Source organism: Callionymus lyra, chromosome 11 (assembly GCF_982586985.1).
Source record: "Callionymus lyra chromosome 11, fCalLyr1.hap1.1, whole genome shotgun sequence".
Taxonomy (NCBI): Eukaryota; Metazoa; Chordata; class Actinopteri; order Syngnathiformes; family Callionymidae; genus Callionymus; species Callionymus lyra.
Genome location: NC_141828.1, coordinates 26,382,210 through 26,404,477, shown reverse-complemented (window position 1 = coordinate 26,404,477; position 22,268 = coordinate 26,382,210). Strand labels below are relative to the sequence as shown.

Sequence of the window (22,268 nt, the reverse complement as noted above, 5' to 3'; positions counted from 1 at the left end):
GTTAGAAAATGATGGAAGAGGATCAGTGCCATCAGAATATTGTATAATCATTTATATACTGAAAATGTTAAATTGTTTTTTTTACACGTAGAGTTTGATATTTTAAATCCAATAATATTAAAAAAAAAAAATTCTAAATTCAATACTGTTTTAATTCATATCTTTTTTTTAATTCAATTTTATTTATTTTTGAAGTCCTTTGAAATTCAAAATGAAATGGCAAAACTGTGCAGAGCTACAGCTGATCACTGTTATACCAACATTAATATTTAAAATAAAGTGCTTCCAATTCAAAATTATTTAAAAATAAAAAATCTAAATTCATCAAAAAGTAAAACATTGTTAAATAATCTTGGATGCCAAAGCATAAAGGCATCACGAAGAATCCAGACCTCCATAATGGAGCTGTGGGATCACCAGCGAGAAGATAAGACAAAGGGCAGCAAAAAAAAAAGAAAATGGATGCAGTTAAGGACAGAGGTGGGCAATAACATGTCTTCAGGGGCCCACATTATATCCTATGTCTGTTGAAAGATGTTGTCAACCTAAAAGCTAAAACAAGAAAAATTGAAAAGCAAAGTCCAACAAAAGATAATCCCAAACTATGCCAATACAATATTTATAAATATTAAAAACTAATACAATAGATTTTTTTCCCCCTACATATTATCTCAATATAACAATACATACTCACAAAAAGGACAACAACAAAAAGGGGTAATGTCTGAAAGAACTTAAGAAAGTTATGTTTAGAGTTAATATTAAATTTAATTTCTAGCCACAAACATAGAGTTAAAGGGACGCATGTGGCCGTACTTTGCTCATGTCTGATCTGGTAGTTACTAAAATAAAATTAAAAGTTAATGGATGTGAATGAAATTGGTGAAGGAAGGAAGAGCTTTTCTACTGATATGACTCTTTATTGCAACAATGAGTCAAAAATGTCTTCTTTTTTTTTTAATCTGTAATGAAGACGATCCATCCGTGTGTTCCACGGCATGTCTTTCATCTGTTTATATACTCACAATAATAGAGTGCGAGTGTCTAGAAATGACAAGTAACGACACATCACGGACGCTCTTGTCACGTCGCTCTCGTGTCAGAGATATCACTCGAGCTCAAAGCCTCTGTCTTGCTGGAAAGTAATTAAATGCAAAGTAATTAAATTATTACTTGAGAGAATTCTTCTGGATGGTTAGGTGATGTGACGAGGCGGCGCTCACAAGATTAATGTCTTCTGACAGCCAGTGCTCTGGCTCTGGTGGAATCTAATATGATGTCGGGGGCTCCAGCTGTGAGTGTGTGCGAGTGCTTTAGGTCCTGTTTTGTCTTTGGCACAGATTTTAGGCTTGAGTCGTGGCAGCTACACACGCTGATGTTATTCCTATTCACCGGAGTGACACTTTGTACAGGTGAAACTGAAAAGCCATCTGTGCAGATGAATTATCTTAACGCAATCCAGAAACACATAAATACATTTCATTTGTCATAAGATTGACTTTTACATTCTCAAGATCAACTTTTGTTGAAAAGATCAAGTCAAAAACAGTAAATTCTCACTGAACCAGCTAAACTAATGTGGGATTAACTTTATTATTATTTATACTATTACGTTTTTTTAGTAAATGCATGAATAAATTAAGGTGCTTATGATTCAATTTGAGTATATAGTCAAATAAAAATACAGCTTCCATTTGACGAAACTTCCAAAATCTGATGTTCAAGTGATGTGAAAAACCATTCATTTGAAACATCTTTTATTTAGAAAAAAAGTTTTCCTGAAGTTAGTCTCTGAGTTTTGATATGTCGCAACGCTTATTTGAGTAAAAAAAAATGAACCTGAAAACTATTAAAAATGTTTTAAATTAAACCTAAAAAGAATATAATTTCTAAACTAATAAAAATTAAAACTTGAAATGAGGCTGACATTTGATTCAACTTTAAAGTAGAAAATCATTAAAAAAAGGAAAAAAAAATAACTAACATTATTTAACAACATGAACCTATATTGCAATTTTGCTGGATGTATATTTGTTACCATAAGAAACATAATTTATTAACCTAGAAGCTAATACTGTTTGTGTGTAGGTTTATATAACAATACTTAATCCATTTCCTTCCATTTATGTCATATTTTTCTCTACATCTTGAACTTTATTTTGTGACCTCTGTGCTTTTGTCACATTGAAAGATGTTTTAAATATTTGGATAATTGGAATAAGGCAGCTACGAAGAATACAAACAGATTTTTGAGCCCTTTACCACATAAAAGTGGTTTGAAGTCAATGCTACCAGAATGAATTGGATTATGTATTTTAAAGGATTTCAAAGGAGACTTATAGTTCAGAAAAATACATCAATCTCAGAAAGAAGTCATTAGTGTCAAATACTAAATGTTTCGTGGCAACAGCAGACACATTGTAAAGTCAGAAACTCTAATTCGATCAACAATTATGCAAGTAAAGCAGCGTGAGAAGAATTTTCTGTCTGCTCAACTCTTCAGGATGTCGCCTTCATTTGTCTCTCTTACAGTGAACCGACAGACACACCGTGGGTCGTTTTCCGTGCAGACGCCGTGATCGATGGTGTTTCTCAAGTACATTCGCGATTATTGAAGGTAACTTGTCTCGCATTCAGATGTGGCGAAGTTATCTCCTCACGACACGCCGCCATGTTTCACTGCCACGACTTCCTCGGACACTTAAATGGAGCCGAGCTACCGTTAATGTTATGAGCCGCACCTGCTTCTGCAGGACCACCAGGAACGTCTGCAGTGAAGGAAGTCTATTATGCAGAAGAGGCTCACGACGACACTTCTGCTCGTCTGTCTGAGTGTTTGTCATGTACGCAGTCATCCAGCAACTCAATAATCCGCTCCAGAGAAGTACTTTACCTGGATATATTTGTTTTGATGAACCTTTAATGAACGTATTGGGACAACAAAGTGGAAGAGCGATCACCGGCGAGCGTCTCGAGGGGACATCTCCAGCTGATGGAGGAGTCTGAGGAATTCTAGAAGCCCAGACATGAGAATGTGACTCTGGCAGTGATTAGCAGAAGCCTCGTCTGCATAAAAAAAGATGGGATTCAAACCTTTACATGTACCCTCTCTACATAAAGCCTTGCTGGTTATAAATATTAACTACTCACCGCTCATGGCAAACTTTTACACAATGAAATCTAGTTTGAATTCTGAATATTTCGTGTTGACAGACGAATAGCAATCAATGATGAGTAGGAAAAATACATTTCCAAGGGAAATCTCTGCGCGGAATTACAAGTTGTTGCTCAGCAGTCGCAGGTTTATTGTCGAAGTCTCGCCAGGTAATAAAAGCTGCTTTTGTAAATGCTTAAAGAAACTTTTTAACATCACAATGCACAGAAAAGTGCACGATTGCTCAATAACAAGCTACCAAAATGCAAATAAAAAATTAGGAGACAATAAACGTGTAACAATATTTCTAGAGGTGGCAGTATTACCATTTTTATATTTAATTTAAAAGTCTATGATTAAAAAAAGATTTAATTTAGAACATTGATTTTTTTAATATATATATTAATAGAATTAGAATATCAAACTATATGAGTAAAAAAATCTGCATTCATTTAGATTGTTTCCTAATTATTTTCATTATTTAAAAAAATGATTTTTGATTGATTTTCAAGCATAAAGACAAACATTCAAAACAAAAATAAAACAAAAAGAACTATCCCTACATCCCCCCCCATTAAATAATATATTTAATAGTACAAAAAAAAGAAGAAATAGGTATACTTATACGCATTATATTCTAATATTTTTATGAAAATATAAAAAAAAAAAAAATCCAACCTTTCAGAAATAATTGAGTTGAACTATTCAAAAACTATCATTAAAATGAAAATGAAAAATACAGACGAGATGTTAAATTCAACGATTACATTATCTGATGGTACTGATATACTTCATTAAGATTAGTAATACTTTAAAATATTAGCATCTTTGTTTCAGATTAACACCATATATTTAGTTACGCGTTTATTAGTGTTGCTAAAAAAATCATGGCTGTTGCTAAGCAACATTCCCACAATCTGTTGCAGATTTGTAGCGACTGATTAATGATGCCCTTTGATGTTTCAGCGAATCGAAATATGAATGAAGGCTCATGTTTGTGAAATGTTTCCGGCATCTAGAGGGTTCGTGACAACTTGGCTGCTGCCTACCTTGAAAACCTTTTACTTCACAACAAAGATATTTACTTTTGGGGGAAAGATTGATGAAGCATCAAGCCTTTTTCAAGCGCTTTGCAACCCTGGTCTGAGAAAGGTGCTTTAAAAATAACTATTACTTACTTACTTACCTTTTTATAACGTCTACGCAGCTGTGAAGCTGTTTATCCAGGAGTTGTGTACCCATGATCCTTTGCCTGAGATGTTACAAAGGCTCCTTTCCAAGTGTTTTTTGAAAAGGATTTTCTTCTTACTAAAGTCCTAAATAACCATATCACAGTAATGTTGTGCAGTGTAAATGATATTTTGTATTTTATCCTGAGACAAACAACCTTGCAACAGTCCCAGCCACATATCAAAACATCACCAGATCCTGATCCTGAGCAGAGATATTATCTGGCAGATAATGAATACACATAACATTTTTAAAGTTCAACTTATGTGAAAACCCAACTGTCGTGACTGTCATGTTGTAAATGTTAAAGTCTTCCTCTGCCAGCTTTAATCTTGCACGCTTTTTTTATACAACAAGTCCCTTGACTAATCACAGCAGAGTCAGTGTGGTTATTCTAAACGAGAGTGTTTTTCCGAAACGACAAGTGTTTTCAGTGTCTGTATTGAGAAGATACCTTAACAACAAGTATATATTTGTAGTATTGTTGAGTACTTAACTCTGGTGTTGCAGAATTTACAGACCACATGACTCTTGACAAAAGTGGTAACTGCTTTCATTTGTTTTGAAACCAAAATATGTCCAAACATCAGCTTTAAAAGCTGCTGGAGGCCACAGTATCCTCTCACCCTCAGTCATCATCAGGATGTTGCGGGATTTCAAGGTCATTTAGCTGACTGCTACCATCTAGATGACAGATGTTCAATTGCAACAAAAAAATGAACTCTTGTTTATTAAAAAAAAACAAAATAAAAAAACGAATTACTATAAATATGGTAAAACATAAAGTAGGATTTTTAAAATGATAAAAAACAAAAATCGATACAGGGCTGTAAAATACAGAAAATCCCAATATATTGCCATATCATTACTTTGATAACACCCTAGTGTGCAGTGACCCACAGAAGAAGATTGCAGTCACAAGCAGCCAAAATATTTTTTCTCCTCGAATATAATATTTTTTGTGGACGAACACCCAAAAACTTTTTGTGTTTTTCCTCATAAAAAATGAACTCGCAACATGTTTTCCACTTCAACAGGTTGGCAAACTTTGGAGAACCAGATGGATGTTTCGTCCTCCTGCTGCAGAACTCTCGTCAAGTCGGTTTAATCCACAAAGTCGTTTCTATTAAAGATTAATTAGATTCATCATCTATTGTATAATGAAAAACGTATTAGTATATCATTACCTCGAGGCGTGAAATGGATTTTTAGTGTCTGCTAATCAAGATGCAGCGTCTGAATACAAATAAAAACATAAATCCTCGTCACAGAGTTGACATGCTGAAGTTGCACATCATTCATTGTGTATTCTCAGACACACACAAATACAACTCACAATATGCCTCCTCCAGTCGGAGCTTATCATTGTTGTGGTTGTTGTGTTGACCTTTAGCGCCGCTCTGCTCTGCCCATTGAAAAATCCCATTCTTGTTTCGCTCCCACCGAAGGAAACACGGCGTGCAGAAGGTGTTTGGGCCAGATAAGTGCGGAATCCCATCGAGGACTCGGGATGTGAATGAAAATTAAGCTTTTGTGTGATAAAATAGTTGTGACATGCTAGACATCCGTCATGTTTAATGTAGGTTTTATTCCACAACAGCGGCAGGAAGTCACTTCTCACTGAAATAAATTGAGGAGAAAAGAAAGAGAGAAATTAGACTGATGCGTCTGTTGAACTCTAAATGCTGGCTGTATTTAGGGAGGTTATAGAAGAGATTGTCAGTTTTGTTGACAGAGGAGGATAAAAAAGACAAAAATATGTTATTTAAAAAAGTATTTATTTGATGATCAGAAGTACAAATTATATTCCATGTACATCAACAACAATAATAATGCAGTAAATGGCTAGTCACAGGACGAAAAAACACTTTTATTCATTCTCTTTTTCTTTTTTTTATGTGTTTAGTGTATTTCTCTAAATATATAGGAAATATATAGGAAATAAAAAGGAATATAAAATAAGTATGTACGTTTTTGTGCCGTGAAAACATGTCACATCATATCATAAAATGTCATAATTTATGAAATAGTTTAACTAATTAGAAATAACAGATGAAGATAGTAAAAAAGTTATGTTATATGTTGAGTCTGAAGACATTGTTTTACAATATTGTATCAAAAACACAGGATTTAGCAATAGAATAATAATAAATACAATAAAATAAATCTAATCACCATATAAAAATTTAATGAAATCCAAAATATATAATATAATATCAAGTAACATGTACATATATGTCTGTAAATCAGTTGCAATTAAGTTTTTTTAAAATATGAATATATGAACCAAACTATGCTGACTAGGTTTTTACTCTCTAGGTTTGTTTATCTGTGGCCTCCAGAGAAGGAAAGTCATTCTCTGAGCATGTATTATATTCCCCTCACTAGTGAACCTAGAAACACAAGATCATTACATTTCTCCTCTTCAGGCGATCATTTCCTGGGAGGAGTAAACATTAGATCATGGAGCGAGTCTGAAAAGAGGAATTCGTGCTGCTTCACAACTTACACTGTTGCAGGAGGTCATGAGGTAAAAAGAATAATCAAAACATAGATTCAGCTGAGATGTCAAGAACAATAAAATTAAAATGTGTCAGACAGAAACGTTGATAATGGTGACCATTGTTAAATTGTCATTGTTAGACCATCTGGAAATTATATTATACAAAGGACATTTAAAAACTAAAAAAACACAAATTTTAAATGAACATACATAAATATAAAAAAAATGACATCACATGACATAAAACAAATAGTTAAATAAGTTAGAAATTAATAATTAAATGGCAGAAAAGTTTTACTCTGACTAAATGAGAGCCAAATAAAAAACAAAAGCCAAGGGGTCAAAAGTTGCCCCTCATATTGTGACTCTGTCTGACATGCTTTTCTAGTGGGTAGTTTGAAGAAATGTGGTCATCAAATGTCAAATGCTAATAGAAATGATCTACTTATGAATATATCAAATAAATGTAGAACAATAATGTTGGGTAAAACCAAAATCCGGCAATGGGTGAAAACGAGCTGCTTGGTGGTCGTCTGCTCTCTTTAAGTGCAAGCTCTGATAAGGTCAAGGTTTAAAGTGTTGATATTTAATTTACACGTGTTGATTTAAATCTATTAAACCATATTAAATGTGTTCACAGTCACTGTAAAAAAAAAACAATTTATTTCAAGTTATTATCATGTTTAATTCCTTATTTATAAAAAATATATACAGTATATATCATTCAAATTTAGGTTTTTATTTCCTCTTTTTGCAAATATACTAATTGTATTAACACATTTTAACTATTTATAACATATTCAAATTGCACTCACTAATATATCCTTTTACTTTTACAATCATCTGTATTATAACAAGAAATAAGTTATCCTAGATTAGATATTTTAAAAATATATCTGAAAAGAAAACATACATTTCCACTTCAGGAATGAAGCCATATTCATACATCATATATTTCTTCTTCTTCTTCTTTCTTTTAAATGATACTATAAACCAGCTGCGCCCAACTCACGGCCAGGAGGCCAAATGGGTCCCTTCAAGTCATTTATGTGGCCCGCTGGACAGTTGTCTTAAAATGAAAATAAATTACTCTTCATGTTGATATATTGACCTCTAAAGATGTCTGTGTTTAAGAGGAAATGGATGTCATTGAACTTAAAGAGGCTTTACTTTAGCTTCTTTGGCTGGATCTTGAGGTTCTACTCAGAAGAAACTAAAAAAAGCACCGGGGAAAAACCCTTATCTTAACGTTCGTTCTTAGCTGAACCCTTCTTATTAGCCTTCTTACGTCCTTTAAGGGCAACTAATGTGCCGATTTAAGTGTCACTTAAATTGTTCTAGGACCTCTATTATACTCATCAGTATGTTTCTTTTTGCACAAAACTCTGATTTAATAAAGATATTTACTTAAGAAAATACGCTTAAGCCCTGCCCACATAAAATGCGCCGTTTTCGCTGAGAAGAAGTCTCGTCCGAGCAACCACACCCACTCTGCTCTGATTGGTCACAAAACACGAGTTGCATTCAAGTACTCTCGTAAATTTCAAACTCGCTCATAAAACTGTCGTTTTGTACATTAAAAACGAATAATTAAAATAATGTTTGCTGCCTAATGTACACATTTCAAAAACACCTTACATCAGAAGGAACTCTCACCACTTATGTTTACATAAATATTTATTTTGTTTTACGATTAACATGTAGGTACTTAACCGATTTAGGGCTTCTAGGGGACGACACTTCTACCAGAGTGATGTCAGAATGTTTAATTTTAACCGTAGTCTCGTTTGGCGATTTCAGACGGGGAAGAACTTTATTATGTAATAATTTCAAAATGGAGCAACGTCATGATGAATGACCTACTGCATGTTAAAGAGGACGACTTCAACTTTTACAACATGTGAATAAGTCAGGAGAGTTGGGTTTTCATATTAGATGCCCTTTAAGAACAATGGAATCTGGGAAACCTCGGCCGATATCAAACTTCCTGTTAGGTAAATGTACATTTCTTTGTGCCACATCTTAGACACGACTAGTTTCAAAATGTTTTCGTAGTCTGCCATTCATTTCGAATGATTTAATTGCCATTTTTAGAGATGAGTCACAGAAATGACACATACTTGAAAGGAGAAACGCTATAATGACTGAATCCAGCTTGTTTTACCACATTAGCAGGACAAATGAGAAGGTAACACGTTTTCTCAAGCATCAACTACAATAATCAATATTCCTGCATTAGAGATGGATCACATCATCCGCTCGACCGTCGTAACAAATCCCCCAATTTGTCATCCGTACCTCCTCTCTCAGCGGAACGTTTGAGCTCTTATTAACTCACTGTTTTGGTTTCTCAGCATCTTTACTCTTCTTTTTTTCTGGCCCGACTCTAATCCCGTCTCATTTCCAGCAGACAGCGGTTTTCTTGGAAAAGCTTCTGATGAACCTGCCGTACAAATCAGCCGACAAAGTGTATCGGTGCTGAACATGGAGGCTGAATTTGCAGCTAAAGACGCTGATATTTATGCCAGGAGCGAGTAATGAGAAGAAGCAGCAGCAGATTTGACTGAATGTAAACTTTCCTGTGAAACACTGACAAAGTAAAACGTGTTTAAAACTGCAAGCTTTTAGATGTATTGCTTAGATCTTTTTTTTTTCCTTCAGTTGTTCACATTGTTACATTTAATCATCAGTTTTTTTTCATTTCGCCGCGACGATGTCTGACTCTTCATCATGTTCGTATCACGCAGCTAAGAAATGCTGACAGCTTTTGTTCACGAGGCAAAGACAATCAACTTTCTTATTTAAAAATCTGCTTCACACACATTCGTCCTCATCTTGAAAAGCTTCTGTCGCACAAGTTAGTGTTCACCGACTCCACCCGCGACTCTGATGTAAATGTATCGTGACTCTCGTCACAAATCACATCAAGCAAGTGACCCAATTTGTACTGAAGAATTTAATCAAAACATGCATAAAGAGCTGAGTGTGAGCGATTTCTTAGAGCAAACTGGATTATAGGAAGATTATCATCTGCTAAAGAAGCTGGAGGCCACTAAGGTTCCTGAAGGCAGGGTTGAGCCTCACAGCAGGATGGAAATAAATGACGGAATATCGGATTATTGAATAAGTAAAGGAAGTCTGGGGGGGGGGGCTCCGGCTTTTATTCTCTCACGGCTCAGAATTCCGGGTCGTGGTGTAGAAAATTCCACAACTACATTCAGATCATGTGATGATGAAGAGAGTGAGACAGTATAGGATTTAAGTAACAAATTTAATGCAGAGTTTTATAATGTTTGGGGTTTGATTTGTTTTAAATAATTGTACAACCAAGTTAAACACATTTTTGTATGTCACTCACATACAATGTATAATTAATAACTACAATTAAACAATTATAACACAAAATTGAAAAATATTAATCTGTAATCAAACAATTTTTAACTACAATCAAACATTTTTCAACTGTAATTAAACAATTTTCAACTGTAATCGAACCATTTCAACTCTAACTTCTTCCTCATTATTAGTGCTGCAAAAGCATCATTTTTGTCTCATTCAAAGGAAGGTTTTAAACTAAATTACATTATTTTAGCTCAAATATTAAGCAAGTTACTTAAAAAAAAAATTGAATCTCAAGCCATAATCATTATTTATGATATTAATAACTATTTTCATTGATCGAAGCAGATCGGGATGGGAGAGTTACGAAACATTACTCAGTATTTACTGCATGTTTTAACAAACTAGCTGAAGACCTGGACTAGGTCTGCACTTGAGATACAAATAAATAAAATACCTTTGCCACACAAACACACCTTATTTCTCTTTTTCAAACGTATATGTTTGCACTTTCCGGGAGAGCTGTGACAGCGTAACACGGTCTGTCGGGAACAGTTTGGTGGTGAAAAGCTTCTGCTGCCTCGTGTCGCTCTGACATCGCAGGCTGTCACTTCTCCATTGATCCTGGCACAACCAGTTTGTCACGGACCAAAGAAATCAAACATGGCTCCATCTGTGAAGGTAAACTGTGCAGAAAAACAGTGCGAGTCGCACTCTCTTTTAATAATTGAGAACATGTGTGGGGATTTTAAGACAGTAAAAATAAATCTCAGTTTGTTGAAACATGATATCGACCGAGGTAGAGCCAGGAAAATTCTAATCTGGAGGCTGTAAGACACGCTTGTGAGGACAAACTTGCTTCGTTTACCTCGACTTAAACCTGCACTTGAGTCTTTAATCCCTCTATCTTACAAAACCTGGATTTCTGCAATAGCACAGCTCACTAAACAGCCGCAGAATGCCCGGGGACATCTGTCAATCTTCTCCTAACACTTTGAAAAGATTTAAATGTGGCCACACAAGAAAAATGCTAAATTGACCGGTCGCCACATTACTGCCTTTACAAAATGAACCTTCTTGAAATGAGGACGACATGTTTATTTCAATGTGAATAAATATAACTACTTAACTGACGTATGTAAACAACTGACAATAGAAAGCTTGTTCAATTATTCATTTTTTCTGCCATTTGAGAAGTGCAATATTTTAGCTCAATCACTTTTTCTCTTTTAAAACAATCCTAAACATATTTTAGAAAATGAGGATATTCCCACATATGAGTTTTTGTGAATTTGACCTACAAGTGTGTGGTTGACTTGACAGTCAGCATTTTTTGTTTACATTTATATCACACAATCACAATTCACCACATCTTGACCAAAGACTGGCCAGATGTTTTTGGTTTAACAGAAGAAATAGTTGGTTAAAGGAAAAGATTATTCTATTATGACAAAAATATACAAAAAGCGATCTTAAATTTGCTCGGTGAGAGATGTACATTGGTCCTGTCTTTAACCACTGATGTTTATACTAAAGAAACCTACATAATATTAAGAAAAAAAAATCATAACCATTCATCCCATCTTCACTTTTTTTTTAACAAAACTCCACAGTGACCGGCGGAACGTCTTCAGAAAACCACATGATTATATTGTGTTGCAGGTTCATCCCTGCAGCGCTGTTAGTCACTGTTGTTTACAGCGACTAACTTGCTCTGCTCACTTCTGTGAGGAAGACATTTGTCTTCAAATATAATATGTTTGTGTAATGAGTCCCCCGTGTTTTGGCAGAAAACAAAACACCACAGGAAGGAAAGTACTTTAAATAAAGACAAGTTTGGCCACCATGTTTAAGACCACTGGGATTAATAACTGCACAGGGGAAATATTCTCTAATATTATGATGAAAAATTATATTTAAAGCCCCCTATTGTTGTCCCATCATTTAGATTTTTACTTTCATCTTCAATATTTAATATCTCGCACTTTCATGGCATCCATGAAAACAGATAAAACAACAATAACATTTAATATTGCACGAACTGCTGTTTAAGTGTAAATAGTTTCCTCTTTAATATTAAAATGTTTCCACGCATTGTTTAAGCCAATTATCGTTAAAATACAATTTAATGGCAGCTGCACTTAATAGTCATGATGTTGTCAACATGTTTTCAATCACCAAGGACGATAAACTTCTTTGATGGATTTCATCAATGATATGTAATGAATTTAATAGTCTAGTGAGAGAACCAGGAAGAACAGAACAGGAAGTGATGTCCAAGTGGCTCCTTCTTCTGTTCAGATCAGAGTGGATACACAATATTTTACTTTCGGTTATGAAAGTATATCAGTGAAATCATAATATTGAAGGGTCAAATGTATCATCTCAAATGTACAAACTATAATTAAATTAAATAATTAAGATAATTTTATTTAATAATTAATACACCTATAAGGCATAAAGCAATGCAAAAAATGACTGAATGAACACCACTATATAAATTATTCAATTAATTAAAAAAAAAATTCAAACTGCAGTCCTGGTGTTGTACCACCCGTAACAAGGTGCACTCTTGTTGCCCTCTGAACACACAGGAATATCTTCATCAGTGTCGTGGCAGCAGGGGGCACATTGCATCATTTCAAACCTCATTTAACACTCAACCACACTCCCTGCTCAAGCCCAAATTGCTCACCATAGAGCCCGAGAGTGGCTCTAGACATTCATTAGCCTAATGAAAACAGGCCACTCTTCCTCTGCTGCCCAGCCAGTGCATTTTCACCGTCTCCGCGGCAACCATCTGCTCTCCAGCTCCCTGCCGGTGCTGTCAGAACAACCCCCGCGAAGATAACTGTACACAACGTTGCCTTAATCATTCTGATCAGAGGACGAGCAAGGACGATGGGATGGTCCTTTTTTTCCTCTGTAGAATGATTTCATCTCATTGTCCCTCGACGCCTCCCGTTCACTCTGATGCTAATGATGTCCGTGGATCGCGCTGAGCTTGCAGTTGTTGGAGTTGAGTTGCGGCGGCGTCACAGCTGGCGCAGACGTCATTAGCGGCTCCACACGGTGGGAGAAGGAGCTCCGGGGAAAGGTTAAAATCATTTAAGGTTTGGTCTGAGACAGTCTGGAGCAGCTTCACCAGCGGGTCTCGGATTTCATCAGCATATCGGAAGGTTAAATCTTTGTTGAGGAATTCTCAAACAGTTCTGGTTCACGATGTTAATGCTGGAAGTACAGATAGATTCTAAACAAAGACAGACTTAAGTTCTGGGAAAAGAATCATGTGATGAAACTTATTTGAACGGTCTCCTAATGTGTTGATTTGCGTGCGTGTTGAAATGATGTTGGAACTCTATTGTACTCATCAGTACCGCCCACCGAAAACACTTTGTTTTTCTGGACATTAAATCTTGTTTACCATAACCACAGCCACCGTAACTATGTGTCATTAATCCCGGAAGTCTCCACCTCCAAGGGACTCGTTTTATAAACAAAGTGGGACGTGATTACAGCTGGCTGGAGGAGTGAAGCCATTGTTACGTTATAATGGACGCCGCTCTCATAACCTCTCGTTCGCCCAGATTTCAGACAAACTTTATAAACTAATGTTCATGGTGAGGGACTTCCTGCATAATGGAGAGGAAGACTTCAACATTTGAAACATGTGAGTCAGGAGAGTTGGAGTTTCACTTCTTTTTTTCAAGATACCTGTTAGAAATCCATGCACTAAAACTCCTTCCCAGAAGGAGACACTGTAAATAATTAAATCTCCACTAAAATGGCTGCCCCAATTGACTTATGACCTTTTGTCCTTGTTCCTAACGAATGGCATACGTTGAAAACACATTATTGTGAGAACTTCAATCTGCCATGATTTATTTCTACAATAGTGTATTTATTCATTTCATCAGATATGACCCTAGTTGATACTTTGTTTTTAATTAACAATTCATGTAAAGATATTAATTTTATCTTTGTGCAGCAATTAAACTTCCACGGATTAGATCCTCTGCCGCTCAAGGCAGAATAAAATCCTGCAAGATCTCAGTAATGACTGAGGACTAGCAGACACAGTGGACTCCAGCAGCTTTTAAAGCTGATGTTTGGAAGAAAGTCAAGCACTCGACAATACTACAAATATATCCTTTTTCCTACAGTATCACAATATATTGTATCGTTGACCATGTGACGTATCATACCTCCAGATTCTTGACAAACATACCTCTACTACTGAGTCATAAATGTAAAACATGATTACGGAAAATAAATGTAAAGTGTTGTTTCTTTAACCTCAAAACGTTATGCTTTTAGAATTTCATATCAAACCTTTTGTTTCTGGCATGAAGAGATTCAAAGATGTGACTCAGCTGGATCTCTTAGAGTTATAGAAAAGCACCCTGAAGTTATTGCCGTTGTCTCACAGTTGTTGTGCTCGTCAGTCGAGAGGATAAATACAAGGTTGTTGTGTTGTAATTACCTCCTACTGCAAAGATTAGTCAAGTTGTTACAACAGAAGAGTGCAAGTGTCGAAGAATGTGCTTTGGAAAATCCAATTTTTATGCAAGACTCTCAATATGAGACACCGGAGAATCAATACAAGCGTCTTAAAAGTGATATTTTGTCGTTCAGACACACTATCCTTCCTGCTCCTCAATTAGCAGAAGATTACTTGCTCACTCATTGATCACTCACTAAAGTTTGACCACAGACGCTTCAACTCTGAGATTAATCACCACTTATCTCAGCGGTGTTGAGTCGGCAACAAACCTGAAGCCACGTTTCTCTGGGTGAACTCCGGGGTGGAGCACTGCGAGAGGAAAATGATAGTCAGAGGCCCGGGGCGAGAATCTGATAGTTCCTCATCTGGATAGTGTTACTTAATTTCCCACTGGGAAGAAAGTCATTAGTTCTGACTTTATCTCATCACTGACCTCTGGACCTCAGGCTGGGTCGAGTCCATGTTTCTCTTCTTTGCTCTGCATGACTCAAACGACCCCAAACGACCCCAAGTTCACAATTAAGAGAAGTTCAAACTGAGAATATATGCATGAATCAAACCAGAACTATATCAAAGAGTTCAGGTGGCAAATTGGAATTTTGATAAAAACTATCTAGAGGTGACGGTAGATTCCTAACAAAGACGCCTTTTACTGATAAGAGATTCATTTTGGGTTTTTCAAATACATTTACAAATAGGACTAACCATTTAATAAATAAAACATGATTGTTAATTTCATTTGTTCACTCAATTAGAAAAGTATAAATAAGAGAAATAACTTTTCTTTCCTTCTCTCTTATCCTTTCAATTTCTAAAATTCCTTGTTTGATTACAGTTTAAAAATGAATGCATAAATGTTTCAGAACGATTGCCTTAACTATTCAAGTTATGACTGACCATTGTTTTTTGTTTGTACAGGTTTTAGATGTGTTTAACTTAAACAAAGACCCAGATCTGGGCTAAAATGACATGTTTTACTTGTACAAGTGAGAACGAACAGCATTTAGTTTACATATCTGTTTGACATTTTTTGAAGCACAGAGCTGTTAGTTCGCCGTTATATCTTCGTCGCAGTTTCACAACCTTTTCATTTTCTAACACCAAAGGTTTCAACCAAACCCATTCTTAAATGAGTTTTTAAAATTGCTCAAGGTCGCGTTTAATTCAAAAATTGTACCTATGGTACAAAATCCTACTTTTTCCCCACAATATTTTCCCACACAAGCCGTAATGATCATTAATAATGAAATAATGATATTATATGTGGTTAAGTCAATTTGATAATCATATTTTAGCTCAGGATGTTTCCATTAAGTTATAATGCAGTGTCAGTATTATTCTGGTTTATTTTATTTTTGTTTTTATTACTCAACAAATGCGTATTTGAATAATAAAGTCAAAATGGATCGATAAACCATTTCTGGTTCAGTTGTGTATGAATTTCTGTGTGTGTTTTAAATTGTCATAATAATAATAATAATAATAATAATAACTATTGTGTCTTTATTTTTTCAGTTTAATTTTGTCGGAAAGCTACTGGGCCCGAGAGGAAATTCTATGAAGCGATTACAAGAGGAGACGGGAGTTAAGATGTCCATTCTCGGTAAAGGGTCCATGAGGGACAAAGAAAAGGTGAGATATCGATGCTGAGTATTCAAGGATCATTTGTTTGAACAACAGCAGCAGAAAAAAAAACAAGAGGAGCACAAGTGAGATGAATAACAGTGAATAACAAATGTGGTATTAAGGGCTATGAGCTGAAAAAAGTATGCGAGGAAAAGTAGGATCGATTTTTCTCTCCAAAGTCTCCAGTCAAATATGGGTGTAAGGTAATGATACTTTGTGCCAAAGTCATCTTTCCTGCAGACTTGTTAGAAACGAGAGAAATGAACTTGAACTCTAAGATGCATTTCAACGTAGAGTCATTTCCTGTCTGATTAAAAACCCAACTGTACATCTAAAATACTTTATTAGGAGAGCTTAGAAAGTTGTAGCTGCAGCTTTTCGTCAATAATTCAAATGACTCACCTTCAATCTTCAAGTTCAACACAACATGGGTTTGACTCAGAGGTTTTGTGTTCGACTTCAGAATGGTATTTTTACGAAACCTTCAAATATTTATCGATGGTTAAAATATCACACAGAAGCATCAGACATGAAAGGAATTCTGAATTCTAAATATTTTTGTATATATATATATCCAAAAAACAATAAAAACTTTATATAATCATTATTAAAACAGTTTCCTTTTTTTTTGACATTATTTATTTTCTGTTTTTGTTGTTTTACTTAAAAAACTGTTAAAATGGATAAAAAAGTTACCTCTTTTTTTTTTTAATACAGTGTTTTGTTACATTTCTGGCTTTAGCTTTAGGTTCATTTGTACATACAAAAGAAAAAATACAAATAGTTACATATTGTGTAAATGTTCGAAACTATTTGTTTATGAATTTATATATTTTTGAATCACAATAATAAAGAAAGCCCAGTCAGACAAAAACATAATAAAATGAAAATGTGACTTAATGTGTCATGAGTAATATTTATTAACATTTGCTTCAATACAATGTTTTTTCATCATATATTTTTATACAGTAATTTAAATGCTAAAAAGATTTTTATTATTGTATATTTCCTTTTTTTTATGAACCATTCAGCAAAAAAGTCAGTTATTTAAGTGGAGAAGTGATTAATAAACATATTTGTGACCATCCATCATTCTCTTATTCCTAAAAAGTATCTTAGGTTAATGTTTTAATGTGTGTAATACATGTTCTCTGACTCCATTAAAGGTGATATTTAGACACTAAACGACTGCAGGTCTTAGAGTCGACACAAGGCAAGATATGCAGATGCAGATCAGTATCGGCTGCGTGGTATTGATTTTGTTTTCCTTCTGCAGCTCTCATAAGAGCCAGGCTGACACGTAAAGGTCACGTCTGCGAGGCCGACAGGCTCCGCTGGCATCTTTAGAAGGTTCTGTACAAATCGCTGAAGTGCAGTTTCTGCTCTTGGACACGTTGTAGAGAGTGATCCTGTTGATGCCAGTCGTGTCTGTGCATGAATCCTCTTCAGAGGTCAAAATATTCAAGGTGGAACTTTTTTTTTTTTTTTTAAACAACGCCGTTTCGACTATATTTTATAGTAATTTCCCATTTTTTCAGTGTTAACTGCTGATCCCAAGACATGCAACAAATTATGTTTTTTTTTCCAAATCAAAATGTTTTATTTGTGCCATTCGCCACTCATTTGTAATTTGTTTCGGCATACTGTGCAAATATCAACATCAAACATTGTAGAATACAATCAAATAAAATAAAATATTAAACATAAATACTAGAACGTTTACAATTAGCTTTTTACGTGGTGCAATTACAATTAATGAAGTGTGGACGTTTAAAACAACACCATCATCGTCACCGTCAACATCTGTCCGTCATGTCATTCACAGTGTCCAAAGTACGGCCTAGGGGCCAATTGTAAACCTTTAGCAGATTTTTAACCTTCTGTGTTCATAAACTGTATTTTCTGTATATTTTGTACTCAACAACTCTTGTGATGTTCAACACAAGTAGTTTAAAAAATTGTATTCAACCTTTATTTAACCAGATAAAATGTTTTTTTTTCTAGACATCTTTTCTATAACTGTTCTTTGACTTTATTATTTTCTAAAAAAAAAAAAAGTATATTTCTGACCTTGTGAGAAATGATCTATTCTGGCAAAGCCAGAGACTCTTTTTTCTCGGTAGATTTTCTACCGGTTCATATTTCATTTCTAATTCTATGTCTCAAATCATAATTTCATGATAAGATGACCTTGAAGCCAAGATACACTGGTTTATTACTTCTGATTTATTCAGTCCAACATTAAGTCTTTCCACTTTTATTTATTTTTATTTTCTGATTATGACACCTTATATTTGAAATATAATGATGATTTCTTCATAAAATTAGTGTTAATCAATTTTTTTCTACATACTAAATCAAGGTATATAATGTACAATTGGGTTATTTTTGATTATTTTTATGAACCATGAACGCACTTTCTTTAAATTTCAGTGGTAATGTTTGGCTCAACTTTATTACAAGAACTTATTTTTATTGTTTTGTTCACCATATATTATTATAGTAAACATTTTCAAATGAAATCCGTCTCCTCACAAAAATGTCATGACTTTATAAATGAACAAATATTGAATCAATAAAACAACTTCCATGATTAAAGTAAAAACTATCATCATCTAATAACCCCTAAAACAATGGCAGCCATTCATTTGTGTGCTTTGATTGATTCATACGTTTAACTTTTTTTCCTTTGCTAAGAAGCCGCTCTCACCACACATCACTGAAGGATCCTTCTAATTCTTCATGGATCCAGATGCAACACCATCATTTAAGACATTTAGAGAGAGAAGCACTTTACTCTTGGAAAATGACAAAAATCACTGATTTGAAAAACAATAAATCTGGATTTCTACTCAACAGAAGCCCTAGTTGCTTAAAACCAGCCTCCTAAGTTTAAAAATGACCCTCTTCATTAGACCAACCTTTAATTCCAGAGTTAAAACTCTTCATCCTCCTGATCTAAAACTTATTTAGAGATTTCCTTCTCATTAGTTTTGTTGTTCAGACGTGGAAACATTTTTATTTTCCTTTAATGGCCGTTTCACATCCACTTATTTCGCTCAGTGTTTAATGTAGCAAATTATTTGCATTTTATTAGTACAAATCTATCCTCAAGATTCTTCACGGAAAGAAAAAACACTTCAGTTTTTGGGATTCATTCACTAAAAGCACATTAGCTGCTCCGTCAACTACATTTGTTCTATTATGGTTTCTGATGTGAATGTTGCTGTTGCTTAGCAACCCAGGTCGTTACTGCTCAGTCTGTTTACTTTTGACAGCAGAGAAATATAGAAATGACAAATCTTTCCTCGGCTGATATTTCAAAATATTGACGTCTCAGTTGAAGACCAGTGTTGCTTCGTTCTCGGATGTTTTCCTCATAAGAAACCAAGTCTTCGCACTTTAAATTGACCGTCCTTCAGAAGTTCAAACTCAATATAAATAATGTTTTTTTTCATTTGCTGTGGGATTGTTCACAACTTCATAATCTAACATACAAATTTAGCCTTTAATGCTTTTATGATTGAAATATTTTACCAAAATCAATATTACCTAAAAAAGTTTGACATTCGGGATCAAATAATACTCTCGGTTTGAAAGTATTCTTACTTTAATGTTAGAATTTCCTTTTTAAAGTCAGAGTGACTTTTAAGTTACATACAGGTATATGACAAATGCTGAGGTAGGAAAACGGTTTAATGAATGAACTACTGAGAAAAAGAACAGCAAGAAGCAACAACAAAGACACTAAAACACCGGCCAACTGAACTGAAAAGACACAACGTTTATTGCCACAGGAATTTTCTCTGATGGCAGTACATAATAGAAAGATAGAAAATGACTGAAATAAGAGATTAATAAAGTAAAATACAAAATTAATTAAAATGAAGTGCTGGATATCCAAATTCAAAGTGAAATTATCACTAAGAACTCACAAAGTCAATATTTGATCCAGACTTTCTTTGAAGTGAGAATACTGAGAGGATTTTTCGTGGTTCCATTATTACATGTCTTGATACGTATTTAGTCTCAGATGGAAATTCATCTTTGAATGAGAGTAAACAACACCAACAACATGTTATGCCCCTTAAAAGGAACAAGTTCATGTCAAAATGTTTTTAAGTGAATTGATTTGTCCGTTTGATCGTCAGACAGTAAATTAAAGTTCTGAAAAGATGCAGACGCAGTTTGGAAAAACAAGAAAATGAATGTTTTCTCCACAGGAAATCAAATGTGACACTTCACAGCAATAGTTGATCAACATTCACAAATCAAAGTAGGAGAAGGAACGGTTTACTGCCTCTTGCATGGATATGAAATTATAATTATTTCACTATGTGGGAGGATCCGTGCCAACAAACTTGAAGGAAGAATTCGGGCCAAAAAAGTTTTTCGACGAAGAAAAAGGTGGAGCTTTGGGGGGAAAAGAACTTGTGTTGAGCAGGATGGTGTTAGGAGTTGGAGGAGTTCCAGCGACAAGGGAAGGGCCAGATTATGGAGTGCTTTGAAAGTCAATAACAGAATTTTAAAACGTGTTTTCTTTGGATGGGAGCCCAGTAGAGTAGCACGAGGGGAAAAGTGACTAGCGCAGTGAAATCAATGGAAGGATGATTTGTGGTGCAGAGTTTTCAGAGCCGTGTTGACTGCAGGGTTTGTTGGGAGATTCCAGTGTTGGGAGATTCCAGGAGATCAATTATTTCTGTCTAGCATTTGTATTAGTGAAGACATTGATAAGAAGGGTTTGATTGAAAAGTATTTGGTATTTAGACTGTTTTAATGTATATAGAAAAAGACAAAAATTACTATAAATAAATAGAAAAATAATAAATTCATGACTTAATGTATATAAATAAATGTGTGAATAAATATGGAAATGTTGAAATAAAACAATAAATTCAGATTTTTTGTTGTGTGTCAAATAACCGGTGCTATTTCTTTGTTTTACATTTAAAGATTTATAAATGTTTACTTGAACGTTTAATTATTTATGTAATTTGTTATTTCATCATGTATTTATTCATTTCTCTTTTTCTACTTTTTCTAATTATTTTGTATATATACACAGTAATAGCACCGGGCTTCCACAAATATTGCATTCAAATAAACCTTTATTGATAGTATTTTTTTAATGAAGTCAAGAGTTGTTTTTTTAATTTAATATAATTTAAATAATTAAATTGAATTGAAATCATTTTTCCTTTGTCCAACAACATTTCTTTTTATTGAATAACAATGAAACAAGTCTTCCCTCATATCCATATTTTAGAGTGACATATATTTATTCATTTATTTATACCTTTGCCTTTTTATTAATTTCAGCTTTTCTTTAATGTGTCGTCTAATAATTCCAACATTTCACCAGCAGTTAGCAAATAGAGTAATTATTCGTAATTAAATGTACATCATTAAACAATTAATGATACAATGTATAAATAAATGTATAAATACACAGAAATAGTCCTTTCTATGACAAAAGTTTGTAATTATTCTGCTTGTTTTGCAGGAAGAAGAGTTGAGGAAAAGCTGCGAGGCCAAATATGCACATCTGAGTCATGATCTTCATGTTTTAATTGAAGTCTTTGCTCCACCTGGAGAAGCCTATTCCCGGATGAGTCACGCTTTAGAGGAGATAAAGAAATTCCTAGTTCCAGTAAGTCTTCATTTTTCAGTTATTATACTCACGACTTCATCTTTCAACACTTCGGGACACTGATTTTTTTCATTAACATCTCAAAACAGTAGCTGCTACGTCTCCCTAATAAAATATAATATATTCAGCAATTAAAGTCTGTAGGAAGAATTCTCCGGCACAGTTTAGCCTGCAGAGCCGAGTAGTAATTCATTTGTATCTTGTGAACTCTTAGCGGGTCTGAGCTGTAAATATTAATCAAGCTTTGCAAATGTGAGTCGAG

At 34.5% G+C, this 22,268-nt stretch overlaps 1 protein-coding gene across 2 annotated transcripts in view; it reads left to right on the top strand.

The window, feature by feature from the left end:
* The window catches only part of khdrbs2 (KH domain containing, RNA binding, signal transduction associated 2), a 96,418-nt gene that overhangs the window by 24,755 nt on the left and 49,395 nt on the right, over window positions 1-22,268 (top strand). For both annotated transcript variants that reach the window (XM_087802427.1, XM_087802426.1), the window contains exons 3-4: window positions 16,246-16,362; window positions 21,860-22,006. In XM_087802427.1, coding sequence (XP_087658553.1) covers window positions 16,246-16,362; window positions 21,860-22,006 — 264 coding nt within the window. The remainder of the gene's footprint in view (window positions 1-16,245; window positions 16,363-21,859; window positions 22,007-22,268) is intronic.